The sequence below is a fragment of the Delphinapterus leucas genome, chromosome 14 (genome assembly GCF_059928025.1).
Source record: "Delphinapterus leucas isolate spDelLeu-1000000601 "Yukka" chromosome 14, BTC_Dleu_Yukka2, whole genome shotgun sequence".
Classification (NCBI taxonomy): Eukaryota; Metazoa; Chordata; class Mammalia; order Artiodactyla; family Monodontidae; genus Delphinapterus; species Delphinapterus leucas.
This window is the reverse complement of record NC_143142.1, coordinates 31116800-31135152: the sequence shown is the minus strand read 5'-3', so window position 1 is coordinate 31135152 and position 18353 is coordinate 31116800. Positions and strand designations below refer to the sequence as shown.

General features: G+C 42.4%; 1 protein-coding gene across 1 annotated transcript in view; it reads left to right on the top strand.

Moving 5' to 3' along the window:
- The window catches only part of PTPRM (protein tyrosine phosphatase receptor type M), a 750850-nt gene that overhangs the window by 278883 nt on the left and 453614 nt on the right, over window positions 1-18353 (top strand). The window contains exon 4 of the mRNA XM_089894939.1: window positions 16510-16588. Within this exon, the coding sequence (XP_089751065.1) occupies window positions 16510-16588 (79 nt within the window). The remainder of the gene's footprint in view (window positions 1-16509; window positions 16589-18353) is intronic.

Below are 18353 nucleotides of genomic sequence, written 5' to 3'. Positions count from 1 at the left end.
GCAAAAGCTTTGAAGTTTCATTAGGTCCCATTTGTTTATTTTTGTTTTTATTTCCATTTCTCTAAGAGGTGGGTCAAAAAGGATCTTGCTGTGATTTATGTCCTAGAGTGTTCTGCCTAAGTTTTCCTCTAAGAGTTTGATAGTTTCTGGCCTTACATTTAGGTCTTTAATCCATTTTGAGTTTCTTTTTTTTTTTTTTTTTTTTCTTGGTACGCGGGCCTCCCACCACTGTGGCCTCTCCCGCTGCGGAGCACAGGCTCCAGACGTGCAGGCTCAGCGGCCATGGCCCACGGGCCCAGCCGCTGCGTGGCACGTGGGATCCTCCCAGGCCAGGGCACGAAATCGCGTCCCCTGCATCGGCAGGCGGACTCCCAACCACTGCGCCACCACGGAAGCCCTTGAGCTTATTTTTGTGTATGGTGTTAGGGAGTGTTCTAATCTCATACTTTTACATGTACCTGTCCAGTTTTCCCAGCACCACTTATTGAAGAGGCTGTCCTTTCTCCACTGTGCTTGTTTTATCTTTGTGCCCTCGTACCTGCAACAATTTCTGGTATTTAAATGTCTCTTGAATGGAAATTAAGGGGTAGTAAAAGCTGTGTTAGCACACATGTAAATTGTTAAAATCCTTTTAGAGTGCACTTGGGCAATACATTTTAAAAGTGTTAAATATTTAAATAAGTCTAATTTTAGCAATCTACTGTTAGGAGTTCATCCTAAGGAAATAATGAATAGTGGTAGCAAACAGTTAGCTACAAGGTTATTCACGGCAGTGTATTTATAATAATGAAACACCAGGAGCAGTGTTACATTTCTTACAATAGAGGATGAGTTCATCTATGCTACCTCAATACAAAAATTCATTTTGCAACCGTTAAGAATAACGTTATGAAAGATCATTTCGTGATGTTATCTCAGCTTATTTTCTTAAGTGGGTAAAACTGGTAAAAAATCGTAAAGCAGTATGTTAAATTCAATTTTAAATTAAATATATGTACAAATATGTATTAATTATACATTAATATGTATCAATAATATTAATATGTATTATTGTGTATCAATATATATTAATATGAATTAATTATATATAAACACCTATAATATTAATATGTATTAATTATATATAAATACATATATAATTAAACTATATGGTGAAATAAATATATTAAGTAGTATCTCCCCAGCTAGTGACTTGAATTTTTTCTTTCTGTCATCTGTCATATTCTAAATTTTCCCCAATGTACATGTGCTGTTTTTATGTATAAAACAAAAAAAAAGAGTTAAAAAGTAGTTTTTCTTGCAGAGGGAAAATGTCCTACTTACTGAATATCCTTCTTTTTTTTAAATATGTTGATAACCAGTCAGGGTATAATTCAAAAATATGGCCTTTGGGACAAAGTTTCTTCTTTTGTAGTATTAAAATGGAAGCAAGGGAAGTGGGTTTGGCTAAGGCAGGCTTCATAAGGCTGTGTATGATGGGCTAAGCTAAGAGGCTGAGTGTTTTTAGAAACTTCTTTTGGAGGGGACCTTCCCACAGTAGAGAAGGCCTAGCTAGTTCCCCTCTGGAACCTGCACTGGACTCTTCCTTGGTCTCCAGGCATCTAGACAAGATCAGAAGGTCTGTCCTGCTCACCTTTGCCCTGATCTTCTTCTCTTTCCCCTTAGCAATGCACACCCAAAACCTCTAGGAGTGAGCCCTTGTGGGGCTCCACAGCTGCCAGAGCCTGGTGCATTCATTTAGTTTTGACACTGGCTACAATCCAGATCTTAAATTTTTGTTTTGCCTTTGTCTTAGTCAGCTTGAGCTGCTGTGACAAAAAGAAAAACAAAAGCCCACAATCTGGATGGCTTAAACAACAAACCTTTATTTCTCAGCTCTGGAGGCTGAAAAGTCCAAAATAAGGGGCCCTCAGATTCCGTTATTGTTAAGGGCCCCCTTCCTGGCTTATGGAGGCCATGTTCTGGTCTTCTTGTGTGTGCTCAGATGACCTCCCCATGTGTGCAGCAGAGAGAGCCCTGGTCTCTCTTCCTCTTCTTATAAGGGCACTAATCCCATTATGGGGCTCCACCCTCATTGCCTCAGCTAAGCATAATCACCTCTCTGATGCTGCATCTCCCAATTCTATCACTGTGGGGGTTGGGGCTTCAACATATGAATTTGAAAGGGACACAGCACTCAGCCCATAATAGCCTTGAACATACCTGGCTCAGACAGTCAGAACTAAAGGAATGATTTAATTTATCAACAGTCTCAGGAGATCAGCCTTTAAAAGGAATTATCAAACTACAGTTGGCCCTTGAATAGTGTGGAGCTTAAAGGTGCTGACCCCCCAACACACACACAATTGAAAATCCATGTGTAACTTTTGACTCCGCCCAGACTTAACCACTGATAGCCCACTGTTGACCAGAAGCCTCACCGATAACATAAAAAGTCAATTAGCACATATTCTCTGTGTTATGTGTATTATATACTATATTCTTACAGTAAAATAAGCTAAAGAAGAGAAAATGTTATTAAGAAAATCATAAGGAAGAGAAAATACATTTATGGTACTGTACTGTATTTATTGATACATTAAGTTTACATCATCTGTTTATAAGATGAATCACGTGTCAGTACCTACATCAATAGTGTCTTATACGATACAAATACCATAGATGTTATATGTATTACTAACACTAGATAATAATGAAAAGATAATGTGAAAAGTAAACTCATTATTTACAGTTGTAACAATTCATGCATCGATAACAAAGAAGCAGCAGTGTGATTGATTTACAGTCACCTCATGCAATCCATACAGTTGCTTTTTCGTAGCCTAGCCTATATACCAATGAATGAATTGTTATCAGATTTTTTTTTTTTTGTGGTACGTGGGCCTCTCACTGTTGTGGCCTCTCCCGTTGCGGAGCACAGGCTCCGGACGCGCAGGCCCAGCAGCCATGGCTCACGGGCCCAGCGGCTCCGCGGCATGTGGGATCTTCCCGGACCGGGGCATGAACCGCGTCCCCTGCATCAGCGGGCGGACTCTTAACCACTGCGCCACCAGGGAAGCCCCTTGGGCTCTTTTGAATAAAATATTTTGCCTTCCCAATTGTGAGCCTCTGACCCTCACCCACAAACTCTCCTGCTCCTCACTGTGACCTCTTTCACATTGCTGAGCAGTACCTGCTTTACCATATTCAACTGGAATGTAGTTCTCATTATAGCTTTTTGGTTCACTGGGTGATTGATAGTTTCATACTCTGGATTTAAAGGTGGATTTGCAGAGATTCTTTAAACCAGTGTTGCTAAATGTTTAAGAACCTGGATCAAAGTTTGTTAAGCATCTGGATCCACTGAAAATGCATTTGTTCATTTAATTCCCAAGGAGTCTAACCAAGCCTCAGCCTTTCACGTTTTAAAGGCATAGTTAAGGTTGTACTTCCCTCTTTTCTCCCCTTTATCTGCTGGACAGTAAACATAGTGAAGTCATTACCCTAATAGTAACATAAACTATTAGATAAATGGCACTCAGTAGACAATACAAGAGAGATGTCAGCAGGAAATTTCCCAAATGCTGAGATAGACCTTAAAATCACCATGTTAAGACTTCATGTTCCCAGTTGGCATGGGAAAAATACATTGTATCAACAGGTGGAGAGGAAGGAAAATACCTACCAATCCTATTTCCATCCTTGGCTCCATATGTCAGCTGAACTGGAGGTGATCAGAAGAAAAGCTGGAAAAATCAGTTTTCCGTGTTCAGGCAGCACTGCTCTGGATGGGGGCTTCCCCGCTGCACCCGTGGGGCGAGCACACCCTTACTAAGGAAATGCCTGTCATATCCTGATGTTCGTAAAAACCTGACTTATGCAGGAGCCATCTGCTTTTAAATCAATTTCCCAGACAGATTTCTCCATCAGGAGTTTTGTACTAGCCTGAGGATGTGCTTCTGCTTTAGGTGACTATTATATTTCTAATTGCAAAATACACAAAATTATTTTTCTGGTATCACGTGTACATGCATGCCTGTGACATTTTCTTTTATGAACATAGTTCATAAGAGTCGGTATCCAAATGATGCATTCTTAGTATACAGATAGGCTGTTTCTGGGACCAAAAGCTGAGGACAAGATAATAGGACATGGACATTTAAAGGAGGTGATAACGTTTGAGAGACCCTCACTCTCTGCACAGGGACTCTACTTCCCCCAGACGTCCCATTAGTATTTAGGCTGCAAGATACGTGACAGAGATCTAAAAAATTAATGTAGAGTGAGCACATGCTTGAAATACTAGTATATTAAAATATTTTATATTCATATAGTACTTTATATGATGCTTTTCACACTTTGTAAAGTAGTTTTGATCTAATGAATTAAGATTGATGAATTAAGTCTTAAAAGATTTCATATTACAATATTGCTTGTAAATGAGCGGCATCATACTGTAGTAAAAGAACATATGCTTTGCATCAGACAGAACTGGATTTGAATATGAGCCCTGTTTACTTATAAGCTTGGGCAACTTAAATTTACTGAGCCTTCCTAATTACGGAACTAAATATAAAGGCAGGGCAGGGTGTGAAGATGAATGGAAGAACACAGTTTGGATGTGCTGGCCTCTCAATAAATGGTGGTAGTTTATGGAGATTCAGATTTGTGGAAAACAGAAAAAAAGGGAAGCAGGTAATAGTCGAGTGCTTTCTCCTGCTAAGTCACTCCTTAAGTGTGTTTGGTGCGATGGCAGAAGGTATGCAATGAAAAAGGGTTCTGGGAACAAATCCTTCAGTGAAACAGTGGATGAAACGGGATGAACCAAGGGCTTTCCCACCAGAACATTCTAGCATGTTAGCCCTGGAACTGCTATCGTGGTGCTCTGGGCACTCTGCCTACACCTGGGGAGCAGGTGCTCTGGGCGGGCGGACCAGGAACGGGCGTGCTGGGCTGGGTTCCTTCTGTCTGTCCTGTACCTGATCCTCCCATGCTTTTGTCAAGAATGTCCATTTCTCCCTCATCTTTGGCTGCAAGATACTGAGTTGATTCTCTTCTTGGTCAGAGTCTGAGTCTTGTAAATTGTTGGATTTGGGGAGGTTTTCGGTGCAACCAAACACCACTGCACTGTGTACTTTGGATAAACATAGTCGGTTCTCTTGGGCACCTCTTTGTTTTTATAACCTTTCTGCTAACATGACCTAGATTAGCATGTGTAGAGTTTCAAAATGGTTCTTAGCAGAGTAAAGTGTTCTTGCCACTTTATGGAGCTTTTCCTATTTAAGGGAAAAAAACATTCTACCAGTACACATCACAGGGGTAATCTGCATGGAATACAGCTAATTGCAGGTTAATTACTGTTCATTAACACATAAATCGTCAAGTATCTGGTGATTAACATGTATTTAATTACTTAATTAGTGTTTGTCCTAACTGCTGTGACGTAGAACCTGCCCCTCTGTTAGGTGGCAGCATAAGTGCGGGCTACCTGCTTTCACCAGGGCACCTGGGCTGTGACACCTGCTTCCTTTGATTTAGACACTGCCTTTTGCCATTTTAAGAATAGCGCGTTCCTCTCACAAGCACCCTTTTACTTTATTGTGCCGATTAAAAAAATATTTCACTTTGATTCTGTTTCTTCTCCCCTCCTCTCTCCTCTTGTCCACCTGCAAGTTTCCGAGGCCTCTGATGGATTCTTCTGGGTTCTTAACCCCACCTGCACCCAGAGGCGCCCCTGGAACCCCACACTCACTGCCTTTCTCCCTGCTTTTGGAGATAGTGATTCTGAGTCCTGTCGGAGGCCAGGAGGGCAGTGATCTTTAACAAATGGTTGCTTTGAAAAGGAAAAAATGCACAGGTGGCCTTGAAATCCCTCCCCCAGGCCCCTCAGTAAAGGTGTTATGCCAGGCTGTGGGCAGTGACAAGAGGGATGGGAAGGTAAAGTCAGGGAAGATACTGGCCTTCTGGTTGCTCCAGAGCCTCCTGTAAAAGCAAGTCCCTTAGAAGCACCGAAGGGCCTGACAGGAGAGGAGGCGTGGATCCGTGCTCTCAGTTCTCTGTGCACTGAGCTTACCAAGGGGCCAGCACTTCGGGGAGGCTAAGCCAAGATTTACCCTTTACCTGTCTGCCATCTTTCCTGGTGGATGAAGGGGTGAGGGAATAGGAGATACTTGATCTTTCCCACCCCTTCCCATCACACTCCCTCCTGGACTCCTGTACGGCAGCCTCGCTTTCTTCGCTGGACTGGCCTTCAGCCCACTTATTTTATTAGAATGTCACGTAAGCCACGCCAAGTGGCAGCAGCTCGGCAGGCATTTGCTGCCCAGAGACAGTGTTTAAGGTCTGCGTGGGTGAGTGTTTTCCAAACTGTGTTCCAAGGAAGGTTAAAAGGCACCGGTCAACCAAATGGGAAGAAGCACTGATTTATACGAAGTAGAACACATTCTGTACTGCCAGGCCTTTCAGAGCCCGGGAGTGTTTCTGCATCTCCCCGGGTGACACATGGCAGGTGCAGGTGCCTGGCTGGAGTGTGCACGTCCATTTGGCTTTAGCAGAGCATCTCGAGTCCAGTATTCCCTGGAGCACCTTGGGAAATCCTGATATGTACTGATGGAAAAAGAGAACATTCCCTAACTCCATAAATTCCTTAGCTTATGGCCATTATTCCAAGTGCGTGACCATTGAATTGCTTCATACCAAGTGCAAGACAATCGAATTGCTTCGTCCCTCTAGGAGGACACGGGGAATTAGATGTGGCAGTGAAATAGAACCCAGTCTCGAACAGGAAAGCTATTCTAAGCAGGTACTCCTGTCCTCAGCATTTTGTGCTTAAAAAAGATGAGTTTTAAGAAATCAGTGAGGACGTATGAAGCTGTCACTCTACTACAGACTCAGAGCTGCATTTAGGAAGAAGCAGAGGGAGTCATGTGACAGTTTCGTATCTTCAAAGATAATATTTTATATATTTATTTTGAAAAGCTTACCATGTCTCTGGGTTTCCTTCTCAGTTTGTATTTGTTATTTGATGATCAAGGACAAGTCCTTCTTCTGGGTGAACATCTTCCACTTCTCTGTGGTCTGTCACTTCTTGATTCTGAGCACTTTTCCTTATCACTTTCCTATTTTTTTCCCTCTGCCTTAATTTTTTTACATATCCCATTTTATAGAATGGGCATTTGAGCCATGATTAGAAAATATTGGAAAAGAACACTACTTCTTTTTAAAAGGAAAAGGGAAAACACAAAAGTGAAGAAAGTTGTGTTATTTACTGGTAGAAAAAATAGATGAAATCATTTCAGAATGTCCTAAATGGCAAGACAAAGCACTGATAATTAGCTTCACTGTGAATCTTATCCTTTGAATGTCTTTAACGGAGAGAAAGTAGGTTTTAACTTTACTTTGATAACATGTTCATGGACTTCCCTGGTGACTTACTGGTTAAGAATCCGCCTGCCAATGCAGGGGACACGGGTTCAAGCCCTGGTCTGGGAAGATCCCACATGCCCCAGAGCAACTAAGCCCCTGAGCCACAACTACTGAAGCCTGCACACCTAGAGCCCGTGCTCCGCAACAAGAGAAGCCACAGCAATGAGAAGCCCGTGCAATGCAACGAAGAGTAGCCCCTGCTTGCCGTGACTAGAGAAAGCCCGCGCGTAGCAACATAGACCTAACACAGCCAAAAATAAATAAATAAAATAACAATGCTAAAAAAAAATGTGCATATAAACAAAGGTTTCAGTACTTTGTTCCTGATTTGGTAAGGTCTATCGTTTGTGGTTTTGCTTTGACTCTTCATCATTACAGAAACTTTTCTTTTCCTATGTTTTTGTTTTTTATTTAACTTATTTGGATAAAAAAAAATCAGTTTTTGTGAATATGATCCACCTTCGCTTTTTATTTAAACCAAAACCAGAAAGGAATTACGAGGCTCTGTGTGGGAGGACAGACAGATGCCACGGAATCCCCTTTGTTCTAGGGGACTGACAGTTTCCACCAGCCCATCTTCTGTGGGGAGTGTTTGTGTTGGTGAGATAATACCTTTGCTTTGCTTATACGTGGCAGGAAAAGTGGCAGCATGGAAAGCTAATTTTGCTCCTCGCTAAAGCAGGGAGCATCGGAGATGCTGCAGTGTTAAACTTCTTCCCGTCTCCTGTTTGGCAGACTCAGATCCAGGATGGCTTTCCATGAGCAAACAAAACAGCACTAGTGACTGGTTTAACCAGTTGCTTCCTACCTGAAAGGCAGTGGCTTTTCCCCAAGGCTCCAAAGATGGTGGAGCTGCACCATCTTGTCTCCTGAGATGTTATTTGTTGAGTGGTTGAAAGAATATGGATTCTCTGTAGTCTACATGTCTTTACATCCCATGGCTGCCAGTAATATCTGGGAACCAAGAGCAAAAATGAGCATTGAGTCCTTCCAATGACCAAGAACTTTGATAGAAGTGGGTCTCGGTGTGAATCCAAACACACGAATACAGTTTTATTCTAAACATCACGGTGAGCGCCCAATGAGTAAACACTGGACCGCTGCTTCTGGGGGACATAGGGCATTAGTCCCGTGTTGAGAGCCTGTGGTCACAAGACTTTCATCAACTGATCAATACCTAACCTTGGTTTATGTGTGTTTCTGTAAAGATGCCTTATTTAATGTGTATCATTGATTCTTAACAGTGAACTTGGCCCAGAGTGCTAGGCTTAGGCGTGAAGGAAGCTTATTTAACACAGATGTTTTCTCTGTAAGACACATCACAGCCTTCTTGCACTTGGCGATACCAGACAGCGTTTCAGCATTGCGCTGGGGGCCATCTTAAATAGCAGCATCGCCAATAAAAGGCACAAAAAGGTGAAAATGTGACACATTTAGACGAGGATAAGGACACTTGTTAGTGGCAGGAGAAGGGAAGCTGGAAGGCAGAGCTTCTCCTTGCCCGGCCTCTGCTGGGATGTGTGTGTCCGGCGACTCCAACCTTTGCCGCTCTGTCCATGTTCACAAGTGACCAAGCATGCTTTGCAGGTATTGATTTTGGGGTTTCGAAAAAACTAACGAGTAGACAAATTCAGAATCAGCAAATAATGAGGATTCATTATATTTTCTGTTAAGCCAAATTTCTCCCACCAAAAAAAATGTGAGGTAAGATTAAATACTGTGTGATGACAAAATTATTCCAGAATACGGTAGTTTGGCTCTGTGATTCCATCATACCCATCCCCCACTTCAGCTTTCAACTTTTCAAATAATCATAGCTTAGGTTAGGCTAGAGAGCAAAGGCATTTTTCTTAATAATGTATGTGTTTGGTAAAAACAAAAACATTTAGTTGTAATCGAGCTAATGCCAAAGGACATTGTGCAGAATGAGGTCTGAGAGTCAGGTTGGAATACAAAAGTGTTATAAATTCTCAGTAGTTTAGCTTATTTATAGAGGATTTGCCTTCTAAATGAGTTGGATTTTCCTTCATTTTTTAATTTAATTTTTAAGACTGTGTTTTGAGGTCTATCAAGTAATTCGTGTCTATGGTTTTGTTTTGGTATATTGCAATTATGCTTTTAAAAATTGGTAATGATACTCCAGTGCTACGTGGGCATTTAAAACACCACCTGTATATAAGAGCTGAGACAAATCAAGCCAGGAGAGGGCTTTCTCCCTGTTATTGCTAGAGTTCAAGGCTCCCCCAGGAAGTGCAAAGCATATTGTACTTGGCTGAGACGAACTACTGCTATCCATGTGTGCTTTCTTGTTATCTAGAGTAATGGCAGCCTGTTGGTGAGCAAAGCAGGAAAGCTTCCTCTTAAAGCAGGAGGCTGGATAGTAAATATTTCAGGCTTTTCGGGCCAGATGGTCTCTGTGGCAGCGACTCCACTGTGCTGTGATTGTGTGAGAGTCGCTGTAGACAATCCATAAATGAATAAGCGTGACTGCCTTCCAAGAAAGCTTTATTTTCTGACATGGAAATTTGAATTTCATCTACTTTTCATGCATCACAAAATCTTCTTCTTTTGATTTCCTCCTACCAGTGAAAACTGTAAAAACCATCCTTAGTTTGTGGGCCAGACAGAAACAGAGGTTGGGGCAGATTTGGTCCATTTGCTGTAGTTTGCTGACCCTTGTCTTAAAACTGGCATTGTTAAAACTGTGTCATATAACTGTCCCTTGCATCTTTATTTCTAGGTCAAATAGATGATGACTACATTTCTTAGTTCAATCTGGAAGTAAAGAATTTAGAACATATGTACATCTATGCATTAAAAGTCGTATATATTTGTGTGTATGTATATATATGTGTGTGTATGCATGGTTATATATTATATATGTGTGTGTGTATGTGTATATGCATACGTATATGTCTATGTATTCTACATATATAGTCTCTCATACCTGCTAGATTAGGCAGTTGGGTAATATGAAAGAAGCCCAGACTTGGAAGTAAAATAGACCTAGAATTATACCCTGATTTCATGACCTCAGAAGCATTTCTTAACCTTACTGAGTCTGCCTACTCATCCCTAAAGGGGAGTTAATATTATCTACCTCATATGGTTGACTGAGAAAAAATTAGATAATATGTACAAAATGTACCTGGGACATGGATGTATATGATAAATAAATGTTTTTTGAATGATTCATTTTTTTTTTATAAAGAAAAGATTTGGTGTGTTTCCCTCAAGAGATCCAAGTCTCACGTCTAATGTAGATTTTGAGTATATTCTGTCCTGTTTGATAAAAATAAGCATGGCCACATCCCTAAATCAATTTTCACACCTTTCTTTATTCTCTTTCCGGTGGTGCTGTTGGTGACCTCGTGTTACTGTTTGCTGTGACCTCAATGTTTTTGTTCTTGGATGCAGGCATCTTTAGACGTGCCTCTGACTGCCACCCCCATCCCCGCCCTGGGCTCTGCATACCTGTGTTATAATTCCCCTAGAGCAATATCTGTCCTTTCAATAGAGTAGTCCCTTATTTGACAGAAAGAGACAAAACTATTTCTGCTTCTGAAACTTTCTTGGTAAGGGCACCGGTTAGAAAATAGTACAAAATGGAAAACTTGCCAGACAGCAAGAGTTCATGACAAGGAAACCTTTTCAGGGGGTGCTTAAATCTGTTCTTAAGGAACCTATTTAAGACAGCCCTCATCTCCTTTGAACTGCATGTTTTAACCCTGTTGTTTGTTAGAAAAAAAACAGTCAATTTCTTAATGGTCAGGTGGTAGGTGAATTCAAGATAGTCGTCAACCTATGATTGTCCGACAGCACCTAAATTCAGATATCTTCATTTAATCACATTTACTTCAAAGTAGCAAACATTCAGGGCAAATCATACCCAGTTTATAGTCGTGGTTTGTGTTGAAACATTTATATCCTAAATTATAAACTTGATGAGAAAACTAACAAAACTTGTACTCATAAGTCCCTTAATTGAAATGAACTTCTCAGAAAGAGCTGGAAAGTGACCTTTTAAAAAACATGCTTCAGGGGCTTCCCTGGTGGCGCAGCGGTTGAGAGTCCGCCTGCCGATGCAGGGGACACGGGTTCGTGCCCCGGTCCGGGAAGATCCCACATGCCGCGAGCGGCTGGGCCCGTGAGCCATGGCCGCTGAGCCTGCGCGTCCGGAGCCTGCGCTCCGCAACGGGAGAGGCCACAGCAGTGAGAGGCCCGCGTACCGCAAAAAAAAAAAAAAAAAGTGCTTCAATTTTTTGGAAAGAAACATTGAAGTGATTGCTTCAAACTTGCAACACATTATGCACCTTCTGTTGTTTAAAACCTAAGGTGTCATACTAAGTTTTTATTTATCTATTTTATAGAAATCTACATGTCTGTGCATCTGTGTGCAGGTGTATAGACACAGACCCATAAACATATCTATAAAGATTGTTTTCCTCTTTTTGTCCCTGCAGTTAGCTGTAAGTCAGTGCTGGAACCTGCCAAGTTCAGAAGTTTGCTTCAGAAGTTTCCAGTTAAAGGAAAGGGCCAGTCCATTGGTCTCCGGTGTATCTGTAATCAGACTCTGGCTTTCTTTGCTTCTTGGTATTCCAGCTGGAAGACTGAGAGCAGCAAAGTTTCAGGTGTAAACTTATGTTCACTTCTTTGGTTGTGGCCTCACTGGCGAGTCATCTTGCTGGGAAATTTGGGCAATTGGCTTCTTGCTGAGTCTTGCTCTGGCTCTAGCCTGGCTGAGATGCTGGGTAAGTGCTTGCTCAGGCATCTGTGGGTTTGCACTTAGCAGGCTGAGAATTGGGCTGGAGGTAGTGTTGGGTGTATCACAGGCATCCTGCTGGTTAAGAAAGGAGGAGGGGAAGGTTCATGGTCCGACGAGCTCCATACTGTTCCCATCTGTCATTTGGCTGTTCTTGTCTCCCTTCTGTTCTTTCACTGTTACTTATTTTTTCTCCAACTAAAGCTTATATTTCATGAAATTGTCTAATTTTTTGATGCCCCCCCCCAGAGCATGTAGTAAATATTCTATAAATATTTGGACAATAAGGCTCAGAATCTTTGGGCGTAAAACTTTTTTTTTTTTTTTTTTTTGCGGTACACGGGCCTCTCACTGTTGTGGCCTCTCCCGTTGCGGAGCACAGGCTCCGGACACGCAGGCCCAGCGGTCATGGCTCACGGGCCCAGCCGCTCCGCGGCATGTGGGATCCTCTCGGACCAGGGCACGAACCCGTGTCCCCTGCATCGGCAGGCAGACTCTCAAGCACTGCGGCACCAGGGAAGCCCTCTGGGCATAAAACTTTTGAGGGTCCTAAGTTCTCTTAATGTGATGGATGAAAAAACAGATTCAGAGGTTTTAAGCTGGCTTTTCTAGTGTCTAATTCCTTCCCCCCCTTCCTTTCTCTCTCCTTTTCCATGGTAGGGCCATGGCCTTGTGTTGGATTCAATTAAATATGGTGCATTAAATTTACACGTGTCAACTTTTAAAAACAGATCCACATAAGCATGCTTTATATATGTACATTATATTCTAAGGGTTAATGCATCCCTTTAAAAATGAGGATTATTCCATTTTTATGGGAAGCTTCAGCCCTTGTAGTTGATAAAGGAAAAAATATAACTTTTGGTAAGAAGAAGGACAAACCTGCTGAGGAAAGGGATCTTCATCTATTCCGTTCATGATGTACTCCAAGTGCCTGGAGTAGAGAGGTGCTTGGTGGAGACTTGAACTGGATGAATGAATGTATAAGAGGGAGGGAAGAAGGCAGGAAAGATGCATGAACTTCTGGGTTTGGCTCTCAAAGTGCCCTTTTCATGGCCAGAGTGATGGCGTTCTTGGGTCACTGGTGGTGCTGGGCATCAGTCTGTGCTGTGGCCACTCTGACCAGAGCATCTGGCCGGTTCCTGCTCTGCCTGCAGATGCTGCTCCTCCCAGGCAGGATATGGCCGTTTCCCGGGAGCCCTGTCTGGAGAGCCCTGGGAAGGCTTTTTCCTCCACTTGTTCTCAGTATCCATCTGCTTTTTGCCCCTCAGTTGTCCTGTCTCAGACTTCAGTAGAGAGAGAAGCTAGCAAGATCCCATTGCAGGAATATCTGTGCATCTCTTCCTTTCTCTGTACTATCAGTGAAAAATATGTATATTAACCTCCTAAACAGGAGCAAGTTTCATTTCATATCTGTTCTCCTGCTGGGCCCCTCCTCCCCCTGTGTGTTTTGTATTTCAGCTTGGTGGCATCCTGGCACAGGGACGTCTAGTATAGCAGGTGTTTCTGGGATGACTTCTATCTGGGAAGCCCCCGAGCTTTTCCATTGGGGGTCCTGCTCATTGCTTCCTCCATGCTTGCATCCGTCACACAAACATAAATAATGCAGTCCTTTGGTTGCAGTGTTCATTCAGGCAACGGGCAGTAGTGAAAATGCCACGATATTTGGAATCAGAAAGATTGGGATTTTAAGTTACACCCGCCATAGACGCATCGCATGTTTTTGGACTAATCTCTTTGTTCTTGAAATATTGAATCCTTGAAGAATCTCTTCATGTGAAATAATAAATAAGACAGTGGAGTAATATCTGCCCAGGGTATGTAACATGTTTTGTGTGTAGTAAATCGTCACTTATAATTACTTTTTTTAAATTGAAAATTTGATGGGGATAATTGTGGAGTCAGATGCAGTAGTAAAAAATAATACAGATTCCTATGTACACTTCACCCAGTTTCTTCTGATGGTAACACTTGGCAAACCTCAAGTATAATGTCACAATGACATTGTTAAAATCTAGAGCTTTTTCAGAGTTCCCCAGTTTTACTTGTACTTGTGTATGCATGTGGGTGTATTTCCTGCTATATAATGTTTTCACTGTTTTATTGTGATAAAATACAAATCACTTAAAATGTATCATCGTAACCATCTTTAAGTGCACGGTTCAGGGGTATTAAATACATTCATAGTCTTGTGGAACCATCACCACCCTTCACCTCCAGAACTCTTTCGTCTTGTAAAACTGAAACTCTGCACCCATAAAACAATAACTTCCCAGCCTCTCCGCCCAGCCACAGGCAACCACCATTCTCTTTCCTGTCTCTGTGAATTTACTACTCTGGGTATTTGCCCTTCTAGGACTGACTTATTTCACTGAGCGTCATGTTTTCCAGGTTCATCCGTATCATAGCATGTGTCAGAATTTTTTTTGTCCTTCTTAAGACTGAATAATATTCCGTAGTATGGAGAGACCACATTGTGCTTATCCACTTATCCATCAGTGGACACTTGGGTTCCTTCCGCGCTGTTGTGACTGACGCTGCTACGAGCTGTACGATTTTATTACCTGGGTAGGTTTGCGCCTCCATCACCACAGTCCAGACCTCAGCACTTCCAGCATCACAAGGATTGCTCCTGTTGTCCTTTTGTAACCACACCCACCTCCCTCCTGTTCCTTCTCCCCCCATCCCTGAGCCCTGGCAACCACTCATCTGTCCTCCATTTCTAAAATGTTGACATGACATGATGCTACGTAGATGGAATCAAATAGCGTGTAATCTTTCATGATGGGCTTTTTCACTCAGCACAGTTCTCTGGAGATTCATCCAAGTCAGGTGTGTCCACACTATGGACGTACCACTGTCGGTTTAATCATTTACCATTTGAACAGCATCCGGACTGTTTCCAGTTTCTGGCTGTCATAAATAAAAGCTTCTATAAACATTCGTGTGCAGGTTTTTAAAAAAAATTTATTGGAGTATAGTTGATTTACAGTGTTGTGTTAGTATCAGGTGTACAGCAAAGTGAGTCAGTGATACACATATATATATATGCACTCATTTTTAGATTCTTTTCCCATGTAGGCCATTATAGAGTACTGAGTAGACTTCCCTGTGCTATACAGTAGGTCCTTATTAGTTATCTAGTTTATATATAGTACTGTTTATAGGGATTGACATATGCAGGTTTTTATAGGAATGAAAATGTTCATTTCTCCAGTGGTGCAGTTGCTGGGTTGTGTGTTAGACGGACCCTCCTCATGTTGCATGAGCCGTGGTCTCCCTGGTGACACAGTTTCCTGCTGTGTAGAAATGGAGGTGAAAATAATGTCATGTGGACCTTTTATCATTAACACTAGCCTGACAACAGACACCTTTAGACAATCATGTTAAGAACATTGATAACTTCGTTACTGGTTCTTTTATCTCCTTTAGCCTCAATTTCTCTGAAGTGGCTCCACCATCTCAAAGATGTCATTCTGAGAACCTCAGAGCGTGTTGCCCTTCTTCTATTGCCCTGCTTCTCCCAGGACCATACAGTCATAAAGCCCTCTTGATTTTGCCACTGCAGAGATTTTTATATCGTTCTCCTCCTAATTGATACTCTGCCATCTGAATTTCAGCTAGTATAGTCTCTTCTCTGTATTACTAATGTGCTGTGTTTCCTGGGATCTCCGAGCTGGGTCACAGCTGACCTTTATAGCTGCAGATCGCAGTTCTCCTCTTCATGGCCACCGTCATGTCCACCTCAGGGCCTTTGCACCTGCCCCAGAAGGTGCCTTATCCTCTTCACACCGTTAGCTCATTCACCTTCAGCTATCAGCTCAAACGCCACTTCCTCATGGGAGGCCATCTGGTATATGTTCTTCTAGTATCCTGTCCTCTTCTTTCATAATATGTTTAAAATTTTAATTGTATATATTAGTTGTATAAAACCTAGGGCCCCATGTGGTTCAGTCTGGTGCTAGAGTTTCCTCAAAGAAGTTGACCAGAAGAGATGTCATCTTAAAGCAATTTAAATCTTATCGCCTCTGGAAAATGACTCAGCCTCTGTCTTCCACGTATCAGTTCTTGACCATGGTACCCTGCCCCACTTTTATGAGGTGAGTCCTTGAGGTACAGTGCTGTCTGACCCACCGCCGTTCATGTCCCTGAAAACTGGGTTTGAGTCTTAGTTGTTTTTGTAGTTTTAGAACCCGGAACACTGACTGGCAGATATCGGGCGTTCCATTAATATTTTTGGAAAACATCAATGAATGGTTGAAACTACATATCTTATATATAGGAAATATTTGGTAAAAGTTGACAAAATGAGTGAATAATGAACACCTTTCTTAACTTTCCAGGTGATTTTTGAAGTCGTAACTTCTGGACATCAAGGCTACCTCGCCATTGATGAAGTGAAGGTGTTAGGACATCCATGTAGTAAGTTACCTCAGCTTCTAATCATCCGGGGACGTGGTTGGGGGTGTATTTATGTTATGGATAAGAGAAGGCACTAAAACCTGGGGGAGGCCGTCCTACTCAGAGAGTCCCTGATGGGCCTCTGGGTGGTGCTGTGCTAGCCCAGAAGTTCAAAAACATGTGCATCATGTGTGATGTCATTGTACATATCTAAATGTCTTTAAAGTGAAAATCAGGAATAAGGACTAAGGGAACATCCACATCCAACCCCGGCATAGAGCTTTGGGAGCTGAGCAAGCAAAAGTCTGCAAATGTGGGTGTCTGTGTGTGTGCTTAGGTGTACCAGCACGTGTGCTTGTGTGGGCACGTGCATATGTGTGTGCATGTGTGTGTCTGCATGTGTGCCTGTGCGCATGTGTGTATGTGCATGTTCTTGCATGCGTGTGTGTGTGTGTGTGTGTACGTGCACTGAGTTTCCCATAATCACTACATGTTCATAAAAAGTAAGACAGTTATGTTTGCCTTTTGTAAATTGTGATGAATGGTAGTGAACTGTACAAATTACTCTGTATTCTTTTTTTCCCCACTTAGCATTGTATTTAAGTCAATCCATGAGATTGTATCATACGAATATACTACATTCTATTTTTTCTTTTCCTCTACGAACACTTAGTCCCCCTCACCCCAGTTTTCCTCTATGACAAACACGGTTGCCGTGAACATCTGTGTGTGTGTGCGCGCCTCTGCATGCGGTGTGTGAGAGCTTGGGCGAGGTGTATTCTTCAAGGCAGAATTGCTGAGCGGTAGGGTAGAAACATTTTTAGTTTTACTAGATGCTATGAAAAATGTCTGACCAGTTTATATGCCCACCAGCAATGCACGGACATTTCATTTGCCCTATATCCTTGCCCCAAATTGATATTGTCAGACATTAAATCTTTGACCATCCCAGGGATGGCAGCCTGCTTTATGTTTTAGGATCCCTGGCATAAAAGAGAAATTGGCTCATTCAGACGATTCTAGATCTCTGCTGAAGGGTCCCCACCCAAATTCACGAGAGAATGGTTATATCTACACTGATATTAGAAATACCAACACACGCAGGAGTGTCTGCTTTTACTGCATGGATTGAGAGATTGGCGCCATGATCACTCCCTGTGGTGGTTTCAGAGAAGCCTGGGTGGTTGGTATCTGATGGGCTCTCATGACACTGTTGTCTGATTCCATCCAGAGGGGTTCTCCCCTCTGAGATCTTTACCTGGTGCTCCAAGTTCAAGCTCAGCAGTCATCTTGTTCATTACTAAGGCAGACGTTACTTTTGTAGCATGGCGCTTGGCCTTTTATTCTGTCAGCAAGACTGGCGAGTTCAAGAAGAATTTCTGCCCCTTTTTTTCTGAAAAGGCAAGAAAATGAACAATGCTGTCCCTAATGGGAACAGCAGGGCAAATTTAGGAAGCAGAATATAATTACCTGAGTTGGAACTTGGCCAAATTCTCAGAGTCATAGCCTCGGGCTTGGAAAAGTGCCATGAGATCTTCTAATGTGCATGAATATTCAGGGCCTCTGATTCACCTCTTACCGGGAGGTAAAAAGTCAGACAGTAATACTGTAGGCCTACTATGGGCTGAGCACTCCGTTTCCCAGAGCAAACCTCACCACAAGGCAGGTGTCCCTGCTGCCCTGGGTATAGGTGTGGTGGCCACTGGCCAACAAAATAGCTCCTCAGGTGTAGCCCCTCCCATCCCGCAGGATCCGAGTCATCGCCTTCAGTAAGAGAGAAAGACTT